General features: G+C 32.4%; 3 protein-coding genes and 1 long non-coding RNA gene across 4 annotated transcripts; 2 read left to right on the top strand and 2 right to left on the bottom strand.

The window, feature by feature from the left end:
* LOC109120496 (uncharacterized) lies at positions 1–2698 on the top strand. The gene is made up of 2 exons (XR_002027906.3): positions 1–211; positions 2230–2698. It is a non-coding gene; the product is annotated as an uncharacterized lncRNA (long non-coding RNA).
* A 1965-nt stretch (positions 2699–4663) lies between these two features.
* On the bottom strand, positions 4664–7565 carry LOC101259639 (probable LRR receptor-like serine/threonine-protein kinase At3g47570). Its single transcript, XM_026031365.2, has 3 exons — positions 7310–7565; positions 5248–7236; positions 4664–5153 (listed from the first exon to the last, which is right to left on the bottom strand). Exons 1-3 carry the CDS (start codon positions 7563–7565, stop codon positions 4804–4806), a joined length of 2595 nt encoding a protein of 864 aa, XP_025887150.1. The 3' UTR covers positions 4664–4803.
* A 21-nt stretch (positions 7566–7586) lies between these two features.
* On the bottom strand, positions 7587–8204 carry LOC109120437 (probable LRR receptor-like serine/threonine-protein kinase At3g47570). The gene has a single exon (XM_019214239.1). The coding sequence runs from the start codon at positions 8202–8204 to the stop codon at positions 7587–7589; it is 618 nt and encodes a 205-aa protein (XP_019069784.1).
* A 6145-nt stretch (positions 8205–14349) lies between these two features.
* On the top strand, positions 14350–18308 carry LOC109118721 (LRR receptor-like serine/threonine-protein kinase FLS2). Its single transcript, XM_026031388.2, has 2 exons — positions 14350–15374; positions 15446–18308. The coding sequence occupies exons 1-2, from the start codon at positions 14483–14485 to the stop codon at positions 16462–16464; spliced, it is 1911 nt and encodes a 636-aa protein (XP_025887173.1). The 5' UTR covers positions 14350–14482; the 3' UTR covers positions 16465–18308.
* Positions 18309–19470: the final 1162 nt, after the last annotated feature.

Here is a 19470-nt window from a genome sequence, read left to right on the forward strand (position 1 = left end):
TTCTCACTGTTCAGAGGAGAGGATTTTCGGAGATCAAAGAGTACCCAAAATTTTTTGAGAATTCTTAGTTTCATAGTTCAAAATTTTAAAACGTGTTGTGATTTTTCGAGTTGAAGAAAATTTTAAAACGTTTTGTGGTTTTTCGAGTTGAAGAGGTGGAATCGTCTCTGTTCCGTCAAACTCGTAGTTTCGATTCACTGCCTAGAATCACGTAAATTCTTTCTTAGCTTTGTTTTATTTAATTCTCAGCTCTTCTATGCTTTCTGTTTATTATATGTTCTTAGCTTTGTTCTAGTAGTCATGTGTTAGACTTCGATTTGACCTTTTAATAGTTAATAATATTTATCTTGTTCCTATTGTTTTATTTATTTTTGTATAGTTGAAAATTTCCTAGATCTTTTGGTGTTCTGTTAATATTTATCGCCTGATTTGGTCTTAAATATTAATGTTCATTTCGGCCCTAACCCTTTGCTTGTTCCTATAATGATAAAAATTCAATTATATATTTACACAACTGATTCATACAAATATCGAATGTTAGTTCAAGTCTTTGTTAAGGGTTGTTGCTTCGATTTTGAAAATGGCATGAGTTGTTGGTTTGTCTCTTCACTGATTTTCCAAGATATTTTTCGGTAATCTTTCAATTTCATGTCTTTGTTTTCTTCGTGTTTCATTCATGTGATTCTAGACTAAAATGTAGACTTCATAGTTAGTAATAAAAGAGGATTCATTAAGCTAGTCTTTCCTTTATACATATATACGGTTATTTGTTTTCTATTATATAGAAGAGCCATGATGAGGACGACCAATGACAATTTAATAATTTTAAACATTATTATGAGTAAAGTTCTAAATTTACAATTATATAATTAATTGTCAAAATAGTCTTCTAGAAGAATCCAAATTTTCTTTTCAAGAGTCAAAAAAGTCTTGTTTCATGTGTGGCCCACAAACTCATTTTATTTTATTTTTAAAAATCAATTTGTATTTGTTTGAATATAATAATAATATGAAAAATATTTATACCTTTATACTCTTGACAATTCAAATCGTTCATCTATGTTTATTACTATTACAACATATTTAGTGTAATCCTACAATCTTCCATGCATGTAATTTCCTTTTTAATTATATATAATGTTTTTAAACATAAGTATTCATATAATTTTATTTAATCGATTTTATCTCCAAAATAATATTTATTTTATCTTAATTCCATGTATGTAATTTCCTTTTTAATTATATATAATGTTTTTTAAACTTCATATAATTTTATTTAACCTATTTTAGCTCCAACATAATATTTATTTTATCTTTAAAATTTGTGACTTAAATAAGAAAACAAAAATAGCACAATTCTATAGAGATAAAAAAAAAGAATATAAAGTTGATGATGTAAGAATTGATAAATAACGGCCGCATGATTGTAGTTTAAGAATTTACATAATCAATTAACGGGATAAATTTTGAAATAGTATAAAAAATCAATTTGTCATAGAATTATATATCATATACTTAAGAAACTTCCACAATAAATAACTACGAATTGACCTTCATATAATAGTGAATTGCACCTTTTAGTCTTGTTTTCTACTTCTTACAATCTTGAATTATGATAAATTAGTGTCATTCGTCGAGAGTAATAAGCATATTAAATATTAAATTATGAATACTTTACAATTTATAAATAAATATTTTCTCAATTAATATCAATACTTGAATTTCAGAATTAAGTTACTTTATTACCTTATTTATATAAAAATTTTGGTTATTATCGACTAGATATTGATTAAAAAAAACTGTAAAACAAAATTGTGAAAAAGGTTTAACATTTTCATTTTAAACTTTATTAAAAAGAAAAATAGTTTTGAAAAAAAAACTTAACGAAAGTCTATACTCACTCCATTTCGATTTATTTAATGTTTATTTGACTTAAAATGAGTTTTTTTTAAAAAAATAATTTTAAAACTCGTGGTCTAAAACAAACCATAGATGTTCATATGGCTATAAATCTTCTTACAAAGAATAAAATTTATATTTTAAAGTCAAAATGTTTTGAATATATTAATACATCATTCTTTTTAAATTGATTATAGAGAAAAATATGTCACAAATTTTCATAGTTTTGAGAGTTAATTACATTATATCTCCACTCTTTTTCAAATTACAAAAAAATTAGATTTATTAGCAGATATGCGGATATATTGATCATGATACATTGCTATTCAGGAAACTTGTAGACGCATAACTCACGGATGAATCTGAGAGGAGAGAGCTATATTTGAGAGGGAAAAAGGATGTACCCGAGAGGAGAGAGATGTATCCAAGAGACGATAGAGATGCATTCAGGAGGGGATGAAGATGTATTCAAGAGAGGATATGTATGTATTCGAGAGGAGATAGTGATGTATCTGACAGAGGAGAGAGATTTATCTGATAGGAAATTTTTATAATTTTTCTAAATGCTAGAACTGGGAATTTCCAGACTTAAAAAGTTCAAATCCGGGCAGCAGCGGCAGCAATTGGGCTTAATGTTGAAGTTTCATTAACATTTTTTTCTCATTATATATTGTGATTTTGTGATATTTGCTTCTAACTTCTAACATTTATTTTATCTAACTTAGATGAATACTTGGGAGTTCTTAAATAACTCTTTTATTTTGTTAGTTGTTTACTTAAAGTATCAAAATTTTCAAAATCTCTTTTAAGTTAGATAACTAAGCTTCAAGACTAACTTGGGACTTATTTCTATTCCTTCATAGTTAGTATTTAGCTTTCAAATCCACGTTTAAGTGATTGTGTTAATTATTCGACTTAAAAACTTGACTCAGATAAATTGTTAAGTTAGAATTTTACTTTTTGGCACTTTAATATTTGGACTATTTTATTATTTGGGATAATACAAATATGTACAAGTATCAAAAGACTTTTCACTTTTCAAAAAATAAAAAATAAAAAAATAAGATATTTTATTCAAGAAATTTAAATTTTTTACAAAAATAGCCAAGTTTCTAAAATTCGTCCGTCAACCGTGAGTTAGCGGATTCTCTAAGATGCCGCGAGTTAGCGTCCTTTCTTAGAAAATTATTTGAACCCTTACCCAAAACTCTGATTTTATTTAAAATGTTTTCTTTCAAAAAATTTCCTTTTAAATGGTTTTTTATTTTTTTCTCAAAAATAAGTGGCGACTCCCAAATTATAAATATTTTTTCCAAAAACTTAACAAAATTGGTCAAAGTTGAAATCTCTTTCGAAACTTTTAGTTTTCAAAATCGGGTCGTAACAACAAATATGTACCTTAAGATCCGTAAGGGCAAATATATTAAAAAGTATAATGAAGGACAAATATAACCCTTTTCTGAGAGTACAAGGACAAATATGACCCTTTTTCGTTTTCTTTATTCACTACTATTCTATAAAATCCGATTTTGGAAAAAAAGTATCAACAAACAAATTAAAAGGGAAAAATAAAAGATGAAAATGGAGTTTACTCCTACATGAATCATCTCTAATATAGTTAAACATGAACTAATTCTGATGACTCTTCGTTTACGTTGTCGTCATTTAAGTTTTCATTTTTTATTTATCGAAAAGAAAAAAAATATGAACACAAATGATAAAAAGAAGGTTGCAATTATATGAATCATCTCTAATGTTGTTATGTTTGCTTTAAAAATTTATATTTAAAAAACATTTTACATAAAATATATAGGAAAATTGAGGTGAGAAAAAAACTTGATTTTAATTTTTTTTGGATCAATTGGTGAAAAAAATTGGCTTAAAAAATAAACTATAAAATTTAAATAGTCATCCAAATGCATTTATATTTTTGAAATCTAACATTTCATCATTTAGTAAAGAGTTATCATAAGCAAACATTAAATAGGGGTATAAGGGTAACATTACTTTATTTCTTAATGCAAATACAAATGAAAAAGTGACATATGATATGAGACCGAGAGAGTATATTAAGTAAGTATATAATATCATATAATAGGAGGAGTTGAATAATTAAATGTAGGCTAATTAATTAGGAGAAATAAATAGTTTGGAGAATAGGAAGAGAGTTGCATTGAATAATTAAATGTAGACTAATGAAAGAAAAGGTTCAAAGAATGCATATTGAAATAAATAGCTATAAAAAGACAAGAAAGGATTCTTGAATTTTTACTTGACATTTTTAAAGGCTCTTGCACAATTTTAAATTATTAATGAACTAGTGAAATTGTCAGCGCTATGCGCGGTATTCTTAAATATAACTGATGAAAAATTACATTAGATTATAAAACATCAGATATACTTATGCAAAATATAGAAATCAACTGATCAAACATATGAAAAATGCATATAAAAAAAAATAAAAATGTCACAAAGTTATCGCAAAAAAATCATCGCATGGGGGAAAAAAGCAACTTATATTATTATCCATAAAAGAGGCACAATAGTCAATTAAAAGAAATAAAAGTTTTTAATGAAAATACTCAGTTGCTGCAACTTCCTGAAAGTGACCTGCCCTCCTCATGGTGAACTTTCTGACTTGTGGTGGGAGAAAAAGAGTTTCCCAAAACCTAGGCATCAGTTGTTGCACAAGTAGTTGTCATGTTATGTACATAATTGGAAGGATTCTCAAAGTTATGTAAATACGAAAAGAAAATCTTGTGTTGAGCATTTTAAATCTCATTCTCAACTTCCATATATCAAGCCAACAACCAACACAAAATACACCTAGCGCGAAACTAAATTCCATAAGAGAGCAGACTGGTAACTAAATAACATACAACAGAAGATTGGTAATGATTCCACCTAGTGCCGACTACTAACAAGCTGTCGTCTAATCTTTTTGAGTGCTGAAAGAGCATCATTCATGCTAATTCTTTCATCAGGTCTCACTAAAGTGCACTTCAAAGCTAATTCCATGATAGATAACAAACATTGCATCTTTGCAGCGATTTGTTCATCTCCTGGCTGTACCAAATTCGAATCCACCACCTTGTGAATTTCACCCGGAAAGGAATCATTAACCCAACGCTGTATGCTCAAGTCTCCAGTAAATATCTCATCACTTGGTCTTGTTCGTGTGAACGTCTCCATCATCACGATGCCAAAACTATAAACATCACAACTCGTGGATACTATGCCATCTTGTCCATACTCTGCAATCATGGTCGAAAATGATCACAAATCAATTTATACCTAACTGTTTTGAGTATTTACATGATATGAGAACTTTAAAAAGTTGAAATATACCTGGAGCAATATATCCAATGGTTGCAACTGTCCTTGTTTGAACAAAAGCCTCCCCTGCACCTAACATTTTTGCAATGCCAAAATCACTTACATGAGCAACCATTTCTTCATCTAACAAGACATTACTTGGCTTCAAGTCACAATGCACCACAGGCGTTGAATAGCCATTGTGGAGATAATCCATTGCAGATGCAACATCTATCATTATATCCAATCTCTGCAATAAGTTCAAGAACAAATTGTGAGAGTATAACCATTTATCAAGTGTCCCATTGGGCATGTATTCCAACACTAGGGCCTTGAAATAAAGATTGGAGCAGCTGGTGATGACTTTGGTCAGATTTCTGTGGCGAAGGTTCCGGAGTACCTCACATTCTGTGTCAAAGCTTTTGAATGCACCCTCCAATTGCACATTGAATACCTTTGCTGCAAAAATGATACCATCCTTAAGTATCCCTTTATAAACCCTGCTGAAACTCCCATTACCAAGCAAGTTGGCTTCGTTGAACCCTTCAGTTGCCTGTTCAAGTTCGTAATATGAAATTCTTTCATGCCCTTTTACGAGGGACACATCCTTTTGAGTAGCATTCTTCTTTGTGTTTCTCAATCTTAACACCACAATTCCAACAGTCAACGTGAAGAGTGATCCAATCCCTAATAGAATATATAAAGCCGTAAGCACTCGTTTTCTTTTGGACTTCTTTGTCGATTTGGTTAGGCATGGTTTTACGTTAAATCGGGAGTCACCACAAAGTGCATCATCGGACAAGAAAGACTTACTGGTTACATTTGCAAAGGGACCACCAGTGGGAATTTCTCCACTGAGTTCATTGAAAGAGAAATTTAGGTATTTGAGATACACAAGAGCTTCTAATGACTTTGGAATTTGACCACTAATATTATTATAGGACAAATCCAAGTATTCCAAAGACAACATTTTGCCAAATGATTCAGGAATAGGCCCCTCTAATCTATTATGTGTTAGAGAAAGATGAATCAATTTATCTAGACCCCCTAGAGTACTAGGCATCTTACCAGAAAAACAATTATTTGACAAATCAATGTGTGTTGCAGCCTTCAAGTTTCCACTCTCCATTGGAATTTCCCCACTAAATAAATTGAATGAAACATCTAATTCTATGAGATCTTGAAGGTTCCCCAAGTTTGAAGGTAATGTAGAATCCAGCTTGTTGTTATATAGATGAAGTATCCTCAAACTAGTAATGTTCCCTAAGCAGAAGGGTACCGAACCAGAAAAATGATTTTTTGACAAGAGTAATGCACCAAGTCTCTTTAAATTACAGACAACATCTGGTATGGTTCCTTCTATCTTGTTGTTCAATAAGTAAAGTTCTTGAAGGATCGACATGCCATGTACAGTATTTGGAATATGTCCAGTTAATGTATTGTTAAACAGACTCATCCTTGTCAGTCCAGTAAGATTACCAATTTCTCGAGGAATGACACCCTTCAGTTTACAACTATATGCTTCAAAATTTTGCAAGGAGTTTGAGAAATTACCAACAGATGCAGGCAATACACCATCCAACGGACTATCACCTAACTCCAGTACGCGTAGTTTCCTACAGTTTGTTAATGATGTCAGGAAACTCAATGATGGATCACTGATAAAATTATTGATCCCCAAGTTCAGATACTCAAGGTATTGTAAGTTACCAAGTGATTTAGGAATGAGACCTGTAAAACTGTTGTTGGAGAGGTCAAGTAGTTTAAGTTTCGATGAATTAGAGATTGAAGCAGAGATAAAACCACTCAAATTATTTCCTCCACAAAGGAATACTTCAATGTTGGGTATTCCACGACCTAAATCTGAAGGTAGAGTACCTGAAAACTTGTTCTGTCCAAAATCTATAGTCTGCAGTGCTGATATGTTGAAAATGCTTTCAGGGACAGAACCAGTAAATTCATTTCTAGCTAATCCCAACCCCTGAAGATTCTTAAGATTAGCTAGCTCCATTGGTATCACTCCTGTCAATATTGGGTAAATATATGAGTACAAGTTTGGCGGAAAAGAGAAAAGGAAGTTTTTTTTTAATACTACCTTCCAAATGCAGAGCTGACATTGCTAATTCTGTAAGAGTTGTTAAGTTGGCTAGTTCTCTTGGTACAGTTCCAGCAAACTCATTTTCAGACAATTCCAATATTTGAAGCTTTCTGCATTTTTCCAGGTTCGGTGGAATAACTCCATCTAGAGAGTTTCTACCGAGGTAAAGTCCTTCCAAGTCTGGAAGATGATCACATATCGTTTTTGGAAGCATTCCAGTAAGATTGTTGCCGGTAAGAGCAATCACTTGCATTTTAGTAATGTTAAAGATTGATTATGGTATATAGCCACTAAGATGATTAAATTGCAGGTCTAGGATAGTCAAGTAACGAAGATCATCGATTTCTCGAGGGATCTCTCCTTCAAGAAAATTTCTATCCAAGACTAACTCTTGCAGCTTTGTTAGATTGGAAAGGGAAGATGGAATTTCTCCGGAAAATTGGTTTCTCAAGAGGATTAGAGAGTGTAGGTTCGGTAACAAACTTAAAAATGATGGAATGGGACCGGTGAAGTTATTGTCTGAGACATCAATCAATTTCAACCTCTGCAAACGAGCCAACTCTACTGGCAAATCTCCATGGAAAGTGTTGTTACTGATGTCGAGGGAAGAAAGAAATGAGAGGTTTCCAATGGATGGAGGAATGGTACCATGAAGTTGCATGCTAGAGATGTCTAATGCAGTGACTCGATGGTGTCGGGAGCTGCAAGTGATTCCAATCCAGCTGCAAACGGGGACAGAAGAAGACCAGTTTGTTGCTATGATGTTGTTAGAAATGTGTGATTTAAGTGCAAGAAGAGCAGCTTCATCAGTGCTAATATTATTAGCATTGGCATGTAGTAATAGTAGAATGAAAATTATAAGAAAAAAGAGGAGAGTGGAACTTCTGCCCATAATTAATATAGATATCAAATTTAATGATAACTATAATGTTGCGTTATCCTATTTATAACACTAGTTTTGTACCACGTGCGAGTAAAACTTTTTAGAGTTATAAATATTAAATCCTATGAAAATATATTAGATTTAATTTGCATATTTTAAAATAGGAAAAACGATACAAAATATATTCTATTTTTTATCGAAATTATTGTAACATTTCAAAGTTTTTTTCTCCAACAACCTTATCTAATTAAGGCTCCCTCCCTTCATTCAATATATTGACTACTTTCTTTCATATGTCGTGGAAAGTCTATCTTTGACACTTATCAGTCATCTAATCTGATATATAACTAGTTGTAGATATTAAATAGGTACGCTAATAAAAAGAATATCTAATTTTTTGTTTAAAATATCAAATTAATGTGATCCAATTTAACTTTAAAAATTAGTCTAATTGACTTTCGAAAAGCGCAATTAAACAAACAATTTCGGACGGAGAAAGTATATATGTATGAGAGATATAATCTAGAAATGAAATATAAATTAGAACGATAAAGGTGAATAATAATAATATTATTATGTGAAAATGTTATATATAACTAATAACTATAAGTTATGATATTATTCTTTTATGTTTCAAAATTGAAAAAACTTTTTTTACTTGAACAAGAAGTTAAAGGAAGAAAATAAAAGGTAGAATAAAATAACATTTAAATAGACTCAATTGCTTTCAAGAGTCTTTCATTATAAAAAGGAGTTTTTGACCAAAATGAGCTATTTTTAAAACCAATTTACCAAAATAATACGTTTTTAATTTTTTCCACAAAACTAGTATAAATGTACTTCATGGTTGACGACGTTAAACGCATAAACGTAACTGTGAGTAACGTTTTAGGTGTAAAACGTTACTCAAGAGTACGTTTTTGGAGAATGCAATCACGGGCCACTGACTCCAATCCTGCAAAGGCGGAGTCAAATCATTCAACTGTAAAACGTTACTATGAGTAACGTTTTACACCTAAAATGTTACTTTGACTCCCGTTTCTTAGATTTGATTGATTGATAGTTGAAGGACTGGTGCAAAGCTGTGTGTAGAAGATAGTAGGATAAGAATGAAAGTGAAGTACTCCCTCTTAACCATACTTACAGAGGAGTCATTGTTGATATAAACGATCGAAAGATTTCATTTCAAGCTTTATCTATCTTTCTCTATAGGACATTGTGTAAACTTCATCTGATATTTGGGCAGATATGCAGAAAGTGTTATAGCAAAGGTCAAATTGACCCAGTTAACAGTTGAGTGTGTAAAGAAATTATGAAACTTTTGTTGAAAGAAAATGAAGAGTTTCTGAATGTACATTTAACGTTCCTAAATGCGCTCTTATTATTTCTCTGATCATTGCTTTTAGAGTATAATATATTTGTGCTTGAAAATGTTTCCAAGTTGATGGACGTCAAGAAAACATCTCACTGTTTGTTTGTAGTTCTGGCTTAAGTGGTAAGTTTCTTATATCATATTTTGCGGTTGTCTAAAGGAATAGAAAAGATATATTTTTTTCCAAATAGCTATTGGTAGTCTTTGGGATGCTTTATTTGAACGAGTGTGTTCTGAAATAGCTTTTCTATCTTCAAAAAATTGGGGTAAAGCTGTGTATATTCCACTTTCCGTAGACCAACATCAACTCCATTGGAGGTTTTAATATCTCTATCATATTTAGGAAAAAAATTAAAAATTTCTAATATAGGAACTGCCATTGTAAGTTAGCAATGTATGAGCCGCAACCGTACTTGCGTACACAAAAAATTAGTAACTCTTTAGATTAAATTTGTCTGATTTAGTGTAAATACAATTAATATAAATACTCTATTTCTTATAATATTTGTATCAATATGAATGTTACCGAGTTTGATACAATTATGAAAAATAAGAATTAATAATAATAATAATAATAATAATAACAAATAATAATAATAATCATAATAATAATAATAATAATAATAATAATAATAATTTTATCCGTCCCCATTCCTTCAACTATCAATCAATCAAATCTAAGAAACGGGAGTCAAAGTAACATTTTAGGTGTAAAACGTTACTCATAGTAACGTTTTACAGTTGAATGATTTGACTCCGCCTTTGCAGGATTGGAGTCAGTGGCCCGTGATTGGATTCTCCAAAAACGTACTCTTGAGTAACGTTTTACACCTAAAATGTTACTCACAGTTACGTTTATGCGTTTAACGTCGCCAACCTATTAACTTTTTGTCCGTTGAATTTTTATAATGAAAATATCCTAAAACGTTACCATGAAGTACGTTTATACTAGTTTTGTAAAAAAAATTAAAAACGTATTATTTTGGTGAATTGATTTTAAAAATAGCTCATTTTGGTCAAAAACTCTTATAAAAAGGGAAGTGGAAAAAAACAATAATATCTCCTTTTCTGCAAAAAAGCAAAGCAATCAGTAAATCAAAAATATTCACTTTCCAATATATTACATTTAATTATCTCAAAAATATTCACTTTCCAATATATTACATTTAATTATCTTATTGTTGAGCCAAAGACCAAAGGCACAAAGCAAGGTCAAGGCAGATAATCAAAGAATGCTTTACAATATCATCTTAAAATTATGTGACTTTATGATGGTTTAGTTGTCACTTTGGTTATTAACCTTTATTATTTGGAATTCACTAGTCCAAATAAGACAATTTTGTGTTGGTTATAAATAGTTTCATTAAAATTTTTTGTAATTTTACTAATTTCACCACACTGGTTATTAATATTAGAGAATGAATATCTATGTTGACATTCAATTTTGACCGTCCACGAAAGGAATTGACTTTCTAGTTTCTTAAATTTCAAACGATTTAAAATGACTGACTTTATAAAATTCAAAATATTTTTCAAGTTAAGTAGTTTTCACCTCTTTTATAATTTTTAAGTAATATATAATTTTGTATATAATTAATTTATTTTATAAATATTCTGAAAATCATCTCAAGAAGATTTCAATTTTTTTAATAAGTATTTTATTAAGTTAGTTTAGTTTAAGTTACGGTTATTAAATCACATAAATATGCTATATTATAAAAATATTTACCATTTATATCAACATAAGTTTTCTAACTAAATATAACATTTTTTTTGGAATTAAGAAAATTGTACGGTCTTTGCCTCTTTCTTAACCATTTTTCCTATTCTTCTGCTTATTTGACTCTTTCTTTTTTTCTTTTTTTTTACTCTTCTGCTTCTTCGCCTCTTTATTCTTCTTTTTTTACTCTTTTAATTTTTTGTCTCTTTCAGTGGTGTGTTATTTATCTTCCTCTTCTGATTTTTTTTTAATTCTTGTTCTTTTCTTTAAATTTTTTATCTAAATAATTATATTTCTCAAATCAATTTTTTTCATGTCACTATTTTTATTAAAAAACAAGATGAAATTTGTATAAAATTATGTTTTTAAGCAGAAATTTTCAATCTTTAAAATTACAGAAGTAAGAGTTCACCATTGATGGTCATTATAAAGCTTCAAATTTTGGATTTATTATTTGAATTTTATAAATTTGTGATAAGTTTGAATAGGTAGTTCCTACAAATGATTGAAAATGTCGTTTGGAGTTTATATCTCAATTTTAAGAAGGTTTGGTTAAGTTTAAAATTGAGTTTAGGAGAAATATTAGATTGAAATGAATTAAATATAACATTGAAACGGTCTTGCAACTGTATTAAAGTTGAATTAGATAATACAATTTTAATGCAAATTTAATTCATTTTGAAGTTTTTTGATTGATTTGTCACTATTGGATACTTGTTTAATCCATTATTAATATAACTTATCAATTTATTGATCATTGTCATATCTTTCGTTAGTTACGTTTTTCATTTATTCTTAATTCTCTTTTCTAATTCAACTTTAAATACTGTGTAATACTATTTTAATGCAAACTTAATTCATTTCACGGCCTTTTGATTTATTTGTTACTATTGGATACTTGTTTAATTCATTATTGATACAAGTTTAATACACTCTACAAATCATTGTCTTGTCAGTCATAGTTACATTTTCCATTCATTCTTAATTCTCTCTTCTTATTCAAATTTCATACCGTTTGATACAATTTTAATACAAATTTAATTCATTTGCAGTTTTTTATTCATTTATTTGTTCCTATTGGATACTTATTTAATCCATTATAAATATAAGTTTAATTCACTCTATAAATCATTGTCTAATATTTTATTTATTACATTTTTTTATTCATGCTTAATTCTCTCTTCTACCTTAACTTTAATATTTGTGTAATACAATTTTGTATTTTTAATTCACTTTGCGATTAATCAATTGATTTGTTACGATTATTGATACCAGTTTTATTCAGTTTACATGCAGATCAAAGAATGCTCTTTTGTTTTCTACATTCTGCATTCATATTTAATTCTTTTCTAATAATTCAACTTTAGTTTGTCTGTAATATATTTTTAATTCAAGTTTAATTCATTTTGCAGTTTCTTATGCCTCTTCATTTGTTACGATTATATTACTTCTCTTCTAATAATTCAACTTTAATATGTTTGTAATACATTTTAATTAAAGTTTAAATCATTTTACAGTTTTTATGTCTCTTCATTTGTTACGATTATATTACTTGTCTAATTATCTATTGATACAAGTTTTATTCAATCTAAAATTATTGACTATTCTAAAAAAAAAAGGAATAAAAGCAATAGCAAGAGAGGGGAGAAAGAGCAAAAAAAAAAAAGCAAGAAAGAAAGGACAAAAGAAAGAAAAAAGAAAAAGAAAAAAAAAAGAAAGCGAGAAACAGTAAAGGAGAAAGAAAGAAAAAGAGAGACGGAGAAAGAAAGAAAGAGCGAGACAGAAAAAAAAAATTAAAAAAGTTGCTATAAATGATAATAATTAAAGATTATATTTTAAATAAATAATTATATTTTAAAAGGAATCCATTCAGGTAATTAATCCTTTTTATTTTGAATCAAGTTAATTATTTTATATTGTTAAAGTTGAGAATCTCGAGTAATTAATTAGTTGACTTAATAATTCCTCTCATTTCCCTTTGAAACTCTCCTAATAGACTTTATAGTCCATATTTGGACCATCAGATGACAAAATTTGTGGCCCAAATTCATTAAGATGACCCAGCCCAAACCCGCTAGCCCACACCTATACTCATCGTTCCTCTTATTCCTTTGCAATGCCAAGAAACAAAAACGAGCCTATCGTTATAAATTATTATATAGTACACATGAATATATAAGACCATTGAATATTACTTGATCTAATTATACTTGATCGAATCTTTATTCCTATTCGTGACGAACTAAAGAGGAAACTACCATAAATTACACAAAATGAAAGGAGGGAGTATGACTTTTCCTTATTTACAGTTTCTTTGATGATCACAAGTTGCAACATCTGTCCAATTGGCTTTTGGCTGTAACATAAGAACAAAATACTATTGTGGCATAGCATAGTTCAAAGAGTAAATAGGTTAAAATCCCTGTAAAATGTCGTTATTTTGTGAGTTTCATATCTAAACTATTAAATATTCATATGACCCGCTTAGACTACTTTAGATTAGTAAAAACTCCCTATTTTGGATGACTTGCTAAAAGGCGCGTGAGAGATGAAAAAGTCTAAAAATGAGTACACGTAGCACAATAAGTTCATTGTAGTTTTGGGTGTTTTGTGAACATTAGTCTATAGTTTAGATATGAAACTCGTAAAATAATAATTTTTTTTGAAGGGGGGTGGGGGGTTGTTTCGAACCTATTCACTTAATCTTCTTTCTTTTTTTCACGCAACGTGTCAAATTCCTCCAGGGATAATTTAGTATGAATTCATGATATTTCATGGTGATTTGGGAACACGATAATTTGAATATGAAACTCATAAAATAATATAATTAGAAATTCTTAAACTTATTTAATCTACTCCATGGTGTTAAGTGTGGAGAGACTTCTCTAAGATACATATTTTTTTAGGTACAAAAAAAATCTATAAAAAAAATAATCTTATCTTTCTTTAATTCAATTCACTCTCTTCCACATAAAAGAAAAATAAAAACATACAGAGACTTTTGAGTGCTGTGAGACTTTGACTAATACATACAACTTGTTGAATTAAACATTAATCTGAACCAAAAAACACTCCACGTACAAATTGTATTATGTTTGCACTTCCTAAATATTGACTGAGTTTGAATTTGATAATATCATTAAATACATCTTCTAATGTCATTCCTTTGCATTATCTATTCTTGTTGGCTTAATTATGGACAGAAGTTTCATTCTTCTCTTTTTCATTCTACTACATAACAATATTTTACATGCTACTGTTCCTAATATTAGCAGTGATGAAGCTGCTCTTCTTGCACTTAAATCACACATTTCTAACAATATCATAGCAACAAACTGGTCTTCTTCCGTCCCCGTTTGCAGCTGGATTGGAATCACTTGCAGCTCCCGTCACCATCGAGTCACTGCTTTAGACATTTCAAGCATGCAACTTCATGGTACCATTCCTCCACACCTCGGGAACCTCTCATTTCTTTCTTCCCTTGACATCAGTAACAACACTTTCCATGGAGATTTGCCTCAAGAATTGGCTCGTTTGCAGAGGTTGAAATTCTTTAATACTAAAAACAATAACTTCACCGGAGCCATTCCATCATTTTTAAGTTTGTTACCAAACCTACGCTTTCTGTACCTATCGAATAACCAATTTTCGGGGAAAATTCCATCCTCCCTTTCCAATCTGACAAAACTGCAAGTGTTGTCAATACAGAGTAATTTTCTGGAAGGAGAGATCCCTCGAGAACTTGGTGATCTTCGTTACTTGTTTTTCCTAAACCTGCAATATAATCAGCTTACTGGCTCTATACCACCATCAATATTTAACATTACTACAATGCGATTCATTGCTCTTACGGACAATAATCTTACTGGAAAGCTTCCAAAAACGATATGTGATCATATTCCAGACTTGGAAGGACTTCACCTCGGTAGAAACTCCCTAGATGGAGTTATTCCACCAAACCTGGAGAAATGCAGAAAGCTTCAAATATTGGAATTGTCTGAAAATGAGTTTGCTGGAACTGTACCAAGAGAGCTAGCCAACTTAACAACTCTTACAGGATTATTTCTTATGGATCTGCATTTGGAAGGTAGTGTAAAATCTTCTTCCTTTTCTCTTTTCTGCCAAAATTATACTCATATATTTCCCCAAAATTGACAGGAGAGATACCAATGGAGCTCGCTAATCTTAATAAACTTCAAGTATTGGTATTATCACAGAATGAGCTTACTGGCTCTGTCCCTTGCAGCATTTCCAACATGTCAACTCTGCAGAGTCTAGATTTTTCAATAAACAAGCTTTCAGGTACTCTACCTTCAGATTTAGGTCATCGAATGCCCAACTTACAAGAATTCTTTTGTGGAGAAAATAATCTGAGTGGTTATATCTCTGATTCAATCACAAATTCTTCGAGACTCACAATGTTAGACCTCTCCAGCAACAGTTTCACAGGTCCCATTCCTAAATCACTTGGTAACTTACAATACCTTCAGATTCTTAACTTGCAGAGTAATAATTTTATCAGCGATTCATCGTTGAGTTTCCTTACATCATTAACAAACTGTAGAAAACTAAGAGTACTCCTGTTTAGTGAGAATGCATTGGATGGGGCTTTATCAGTGTCTGTTGGTAATTTCTCAAACTCTCTGCAAAATTTTGAAGGAAATGGTTGTAAGCTAAAGGGCATCATTCCTACAGAAATTGGTAATCTTACTGGTGTGATATATATGAGTTTGTATGACAATAAGTTGACTGGACATATTCCAAATACTGTTCAAGACATGTTGAACCTACAAGAATTTTACCTAACAAGCAACAAGATAGAAGGAACCATACCAAATGCTTTATGCAGTTTAATGAATCTTGGCGCATTAGACTTGTCAGGAAATCATTTTTCTGGTTCAGTGCCCTCATGCTTAGGGAATGTTACGAGTTTGAGGTATCTTAATCTAGCTTACAACAGGCTGAATTCAAGATTACCTGCAAACTTAGGGAGCCTTCAAGATCTCATAACATTCAATATTTCATCCAATTTATTGAGTGGGGAAATTCCGCTAGAGAGCGGAAACTTGAAGGCTGCAACACTGATTGATCTGTCAAATAATTATTTTTCTGGTAAGATTCCTAGTACTCTAGGGGGCCTAGATAAATTTGTTGAATGCCTTGAATTGGGCCCTTAATTATCTGTCAATTCTGTATTTTGGGCCCAAGCCTGTTAGGGCGTAGCTTAGCACTATATATAGACGCTATGGCAAACCCTATTCTGTAATTCTATTCTTGCCTCTCCATAATAAAACTGCTCCCCCTCATCCCGTGGACGTAGTCAATTTATTGGTAAACCACGTAAATCTGTTGTCTTGTTTTTCGCGTTTATATTTTTTCGTATTATATCAAATTCCGCATAACAAATTGGTAACAGAGCCTCTCGGTTAATCGGTGTTCTTGGAGAATTTCGAGATGTCTGCTTTGAACGTGAAAATCGACAAATTCACAGGGAGGAACAGTTTTAGTTTATGGCAGATCAAGATGCGGGCTTTGTTGAAACAGCAAGGCTTCTGGGCGCCATTGTCGAAAGACAAGAACGTCGTCGTTACTCCTGAGATGGCAATTCTGGAGGAAAAGGCGCACTCGACGATCATGTTGTGTCTCGCGGATGACATCATCACGGAGGTCTCGGATGAAGAGACTGCTGCTGGTCTGTGGTTGAAGCTGGAGAGTTTGTACATGACAAAATCTCTAACCAACAAGCTGCTTCTGAAACAACGTCTATTCGGTTTACGAATGGCTGAAGGTACACAACTCAGGGAACATTTAGAGCAATTGAATACTTTGTTATTAGAATTGCGTAATATCGATGTCAAGATCGAGGATGAAGATGCTGCCCTGATTCTGTTAGTATCTCTCCCAATGTCGTTTGAGAATTTTGTTCAATCGTTCATTGTTGGGAAAGATACTGTGTCGCTGGAAGAAGTCAGATCGGCCCTTCATAGCAGGGAATTACGGCATAAGGCTAACGGCACAAGTACAAACATACAGCCTTCCGGTCTGTTCACTAGTAGCGGAAAGGGAAGAAAAAACGGCGGAAAGAAAAATAAGCCAATGTCGAAGGGTGCAAAGCCGGATGATGTTTGTAATTACTGCAAGGAGAAGGGACATTGGAAATTTGATTGTCCAAAGAAGAAGAAGCAATCGGAAAAACAATCAGTTTCTGCTGCTGTTGCTGAAGAAGACACCAATTCTGAAGAAGACATTTCCCTAGTTGCGGATGAGCACACTCATCATTCAGATGTGTGGGTTCTCGATTCTGGGGCATCCTATCACATCTGTCCTAGGAGAGAGTGGTTCACGACTTATGAGCAGGTAGACGGAGGCAGCATCTCGATGGCCAACAGTTCTGTCTGCAAGGTGGTTGGGACAAGCTCGATCAAGATAAGGACACATGATGGTAGCTTCTGCACATTGAATGAGGTCAGGCACATTCCATTGATGACGAAAAATCTGATATCTCTCAGTCTTTTGGACAGCAAGGGATTCAGCTGGTCAGGAAAAGATGGAGTCTTGCGGGTCTGGAAGGGTTCAAATCTGATTCTAAAAGGTGTCATGCGTGGTACTTTGTATTTTCTACAAGGTTCCACGGTTACAGGTTTAGCCCATGTTGCATCGTCAGAAGTTAACCAGGAGGATATGACTAAGTTATGGCACATGAGACTTGGTCATATGGGTGAAAGAGGGATGCAAATTCTGTCAAAGGAGGATCTTCTTGATGGTCATAAGGTTAAGAGACTAGAGTTTTGTGAACATTGTGTCTTTGGAAAACTACATCGCAACAAGTTTCCAAAGTCCATTCACAGAACAAAAGGCACACTTGATTATATCCATTCTGATTGCTGGGGTCCATGCCATGTTGAGTCTTTGGGAGGCTGCAGATTTTTTGTGTCCATTATTGATGACTACTCAAGGATGACTTGGGTGTACATGATGAAGCATAAAAGTGAAGCTTTTCAGAAGTTCAAGGAGTGGAAAATTTTGATGGAAAATCAAACAGGGAAGAAGATCAAAAGGTTGCGAACTGATAATGGGCTGGAATTCTGCTGGTCTGAATTTGATCAATTCTGTAAGGGTGAAGGGATTGCTCGACATCGTACAGTCAGAAATACACCACAGCACAACGGTGTAGCTGAGCGGATGAATCAAACACTTCTGAAGAGAGCAAGGTGCATGCTCTCTAATGCTGGGCTAGATAGAAGATTCTGGGCAGAAGCGGTTAGTACAGCTTGCTACTTGGTTAACCGCGGACCACATACAGGCATACAGTGCAAGACACCTATGGAGATGTGGTCAGGAAAAGTTGCTGATTATTCAAATCTGAAAGCTTTTGGTTGTACGGCTTACTATCACGTTAGTGAAGGTAAGTTAGAACCAAGAGCCAAAAAGGGAGTATTTGTGGGCTACGGAGATGGAGTGAAAGGTTTCAGAATCTGGTCTCCAGCAGAAAAGAGGGTTATTATGAGCAGGAACATTGTCTTTGATGAAAGTTCTCTGCTTAGAACCACTGTGAAGCCTACAACTACGTTAGAAACTGGGAGTCTTGATAAACAGGTGGAGTTTCAAGTCATTCAGAACGAGAGCGATTTGAAAGAACCTGAAGAGGAGGATCAAGAGCCACAGACAGAAACTGATATTCCAAAATCTATGCCATCAGATATCCATCATAGTATAGCTCAAGATCGGCCAAGGAGGGTTGGAGTTCGGCCACCTACGAGGTATGGTTTTGAGGACATGGTGGGTTATGCACTGCAGGTTGCTAAAGAGGTAGATACATCTGAGCCATCTACTTAAAAGAAGCCATTTTAAGTCCTGATTCGGAAAAATGGTTTGCTGCTATGGGAGATGAGATGGAGTCCCTACACAAGAATCAGACATGGGATTTGGTCATACAGCCTTCGGGAAAAAAGATTATTACTTGCAAATGGGTTTTCAAGAAGAAGGAAGGGATATCACCAGCAGAAGGAGTCAAGTATAAAGCCAGGGTTGTTGCCAGAGGTTTCAACCAAAGAGAGGGAGTGGACTACAATGAGATCTTCTCACCAGTGGTCAGACATACTTCCATCCGAGTGTTACTAGCGATAGTTACACATCAGAATCTGGAGCTTGAACAACTTGATGTGAAGACAGCGTTTCTACAT

This window comes from Solanum lycopersicum, chromosome 6, assembly GCF_036512215.1.
Source record: "Solanum lycopersicum chromosome 6, SLM_r2.1".
Taxonomy (NCBI): domain Eukaryota; kingdom Viridiplantae; phylum Streptophyta; class Magnoliopsida; order Solanales; family Solanaceae; genus Solanum; species Solanum lycopersicum.

Bases quoted from the DNA above. Each gene is read 5' to 3' on its own strand.
- LOC101259639 (XM_026031365.2), bottom strand. From the start codon at position 7,565: ATGCAAGTGATTGCTCTTACCGGCAACAATCTTACTGGAATGCTTCCA. The intron at 7,237-7,309 runs GTAGTATTAAAA...CAATATTGACAG, and splicing joins GTCAGCTCTGCATTTGGAAG to GAGTGATACCAATGGAGCTA. The intron at 5,154-5,247 runs GTATATTTCAAC...CCATGATTGCAG, and splicing joins CATTGGATATATTGCTCCAG to AGTATGGACAAGATGGCATA.
- LOC109118721 (XM_026031388.2), top strand. From the start codon at position 14,483: ATGGACAGAAGTTTCATTCTTCTCTTTTTCATTCTACTACATAACAAT. The intron at 15,375-15,445 runs GTAGTGTAAAAT...CAAAATTGACAG, and splicing joins TATGGATCTGCATTTGGAAG to GAGAGATACCAATGGAGCTC.
- LOC109120437 (XM_019214239.1), bottom strand. From the start codon at position 8,204: ATGGGCAGAAGTTCCACTCTCCTCTTTTTTCTTATAATTTTCATTCTA.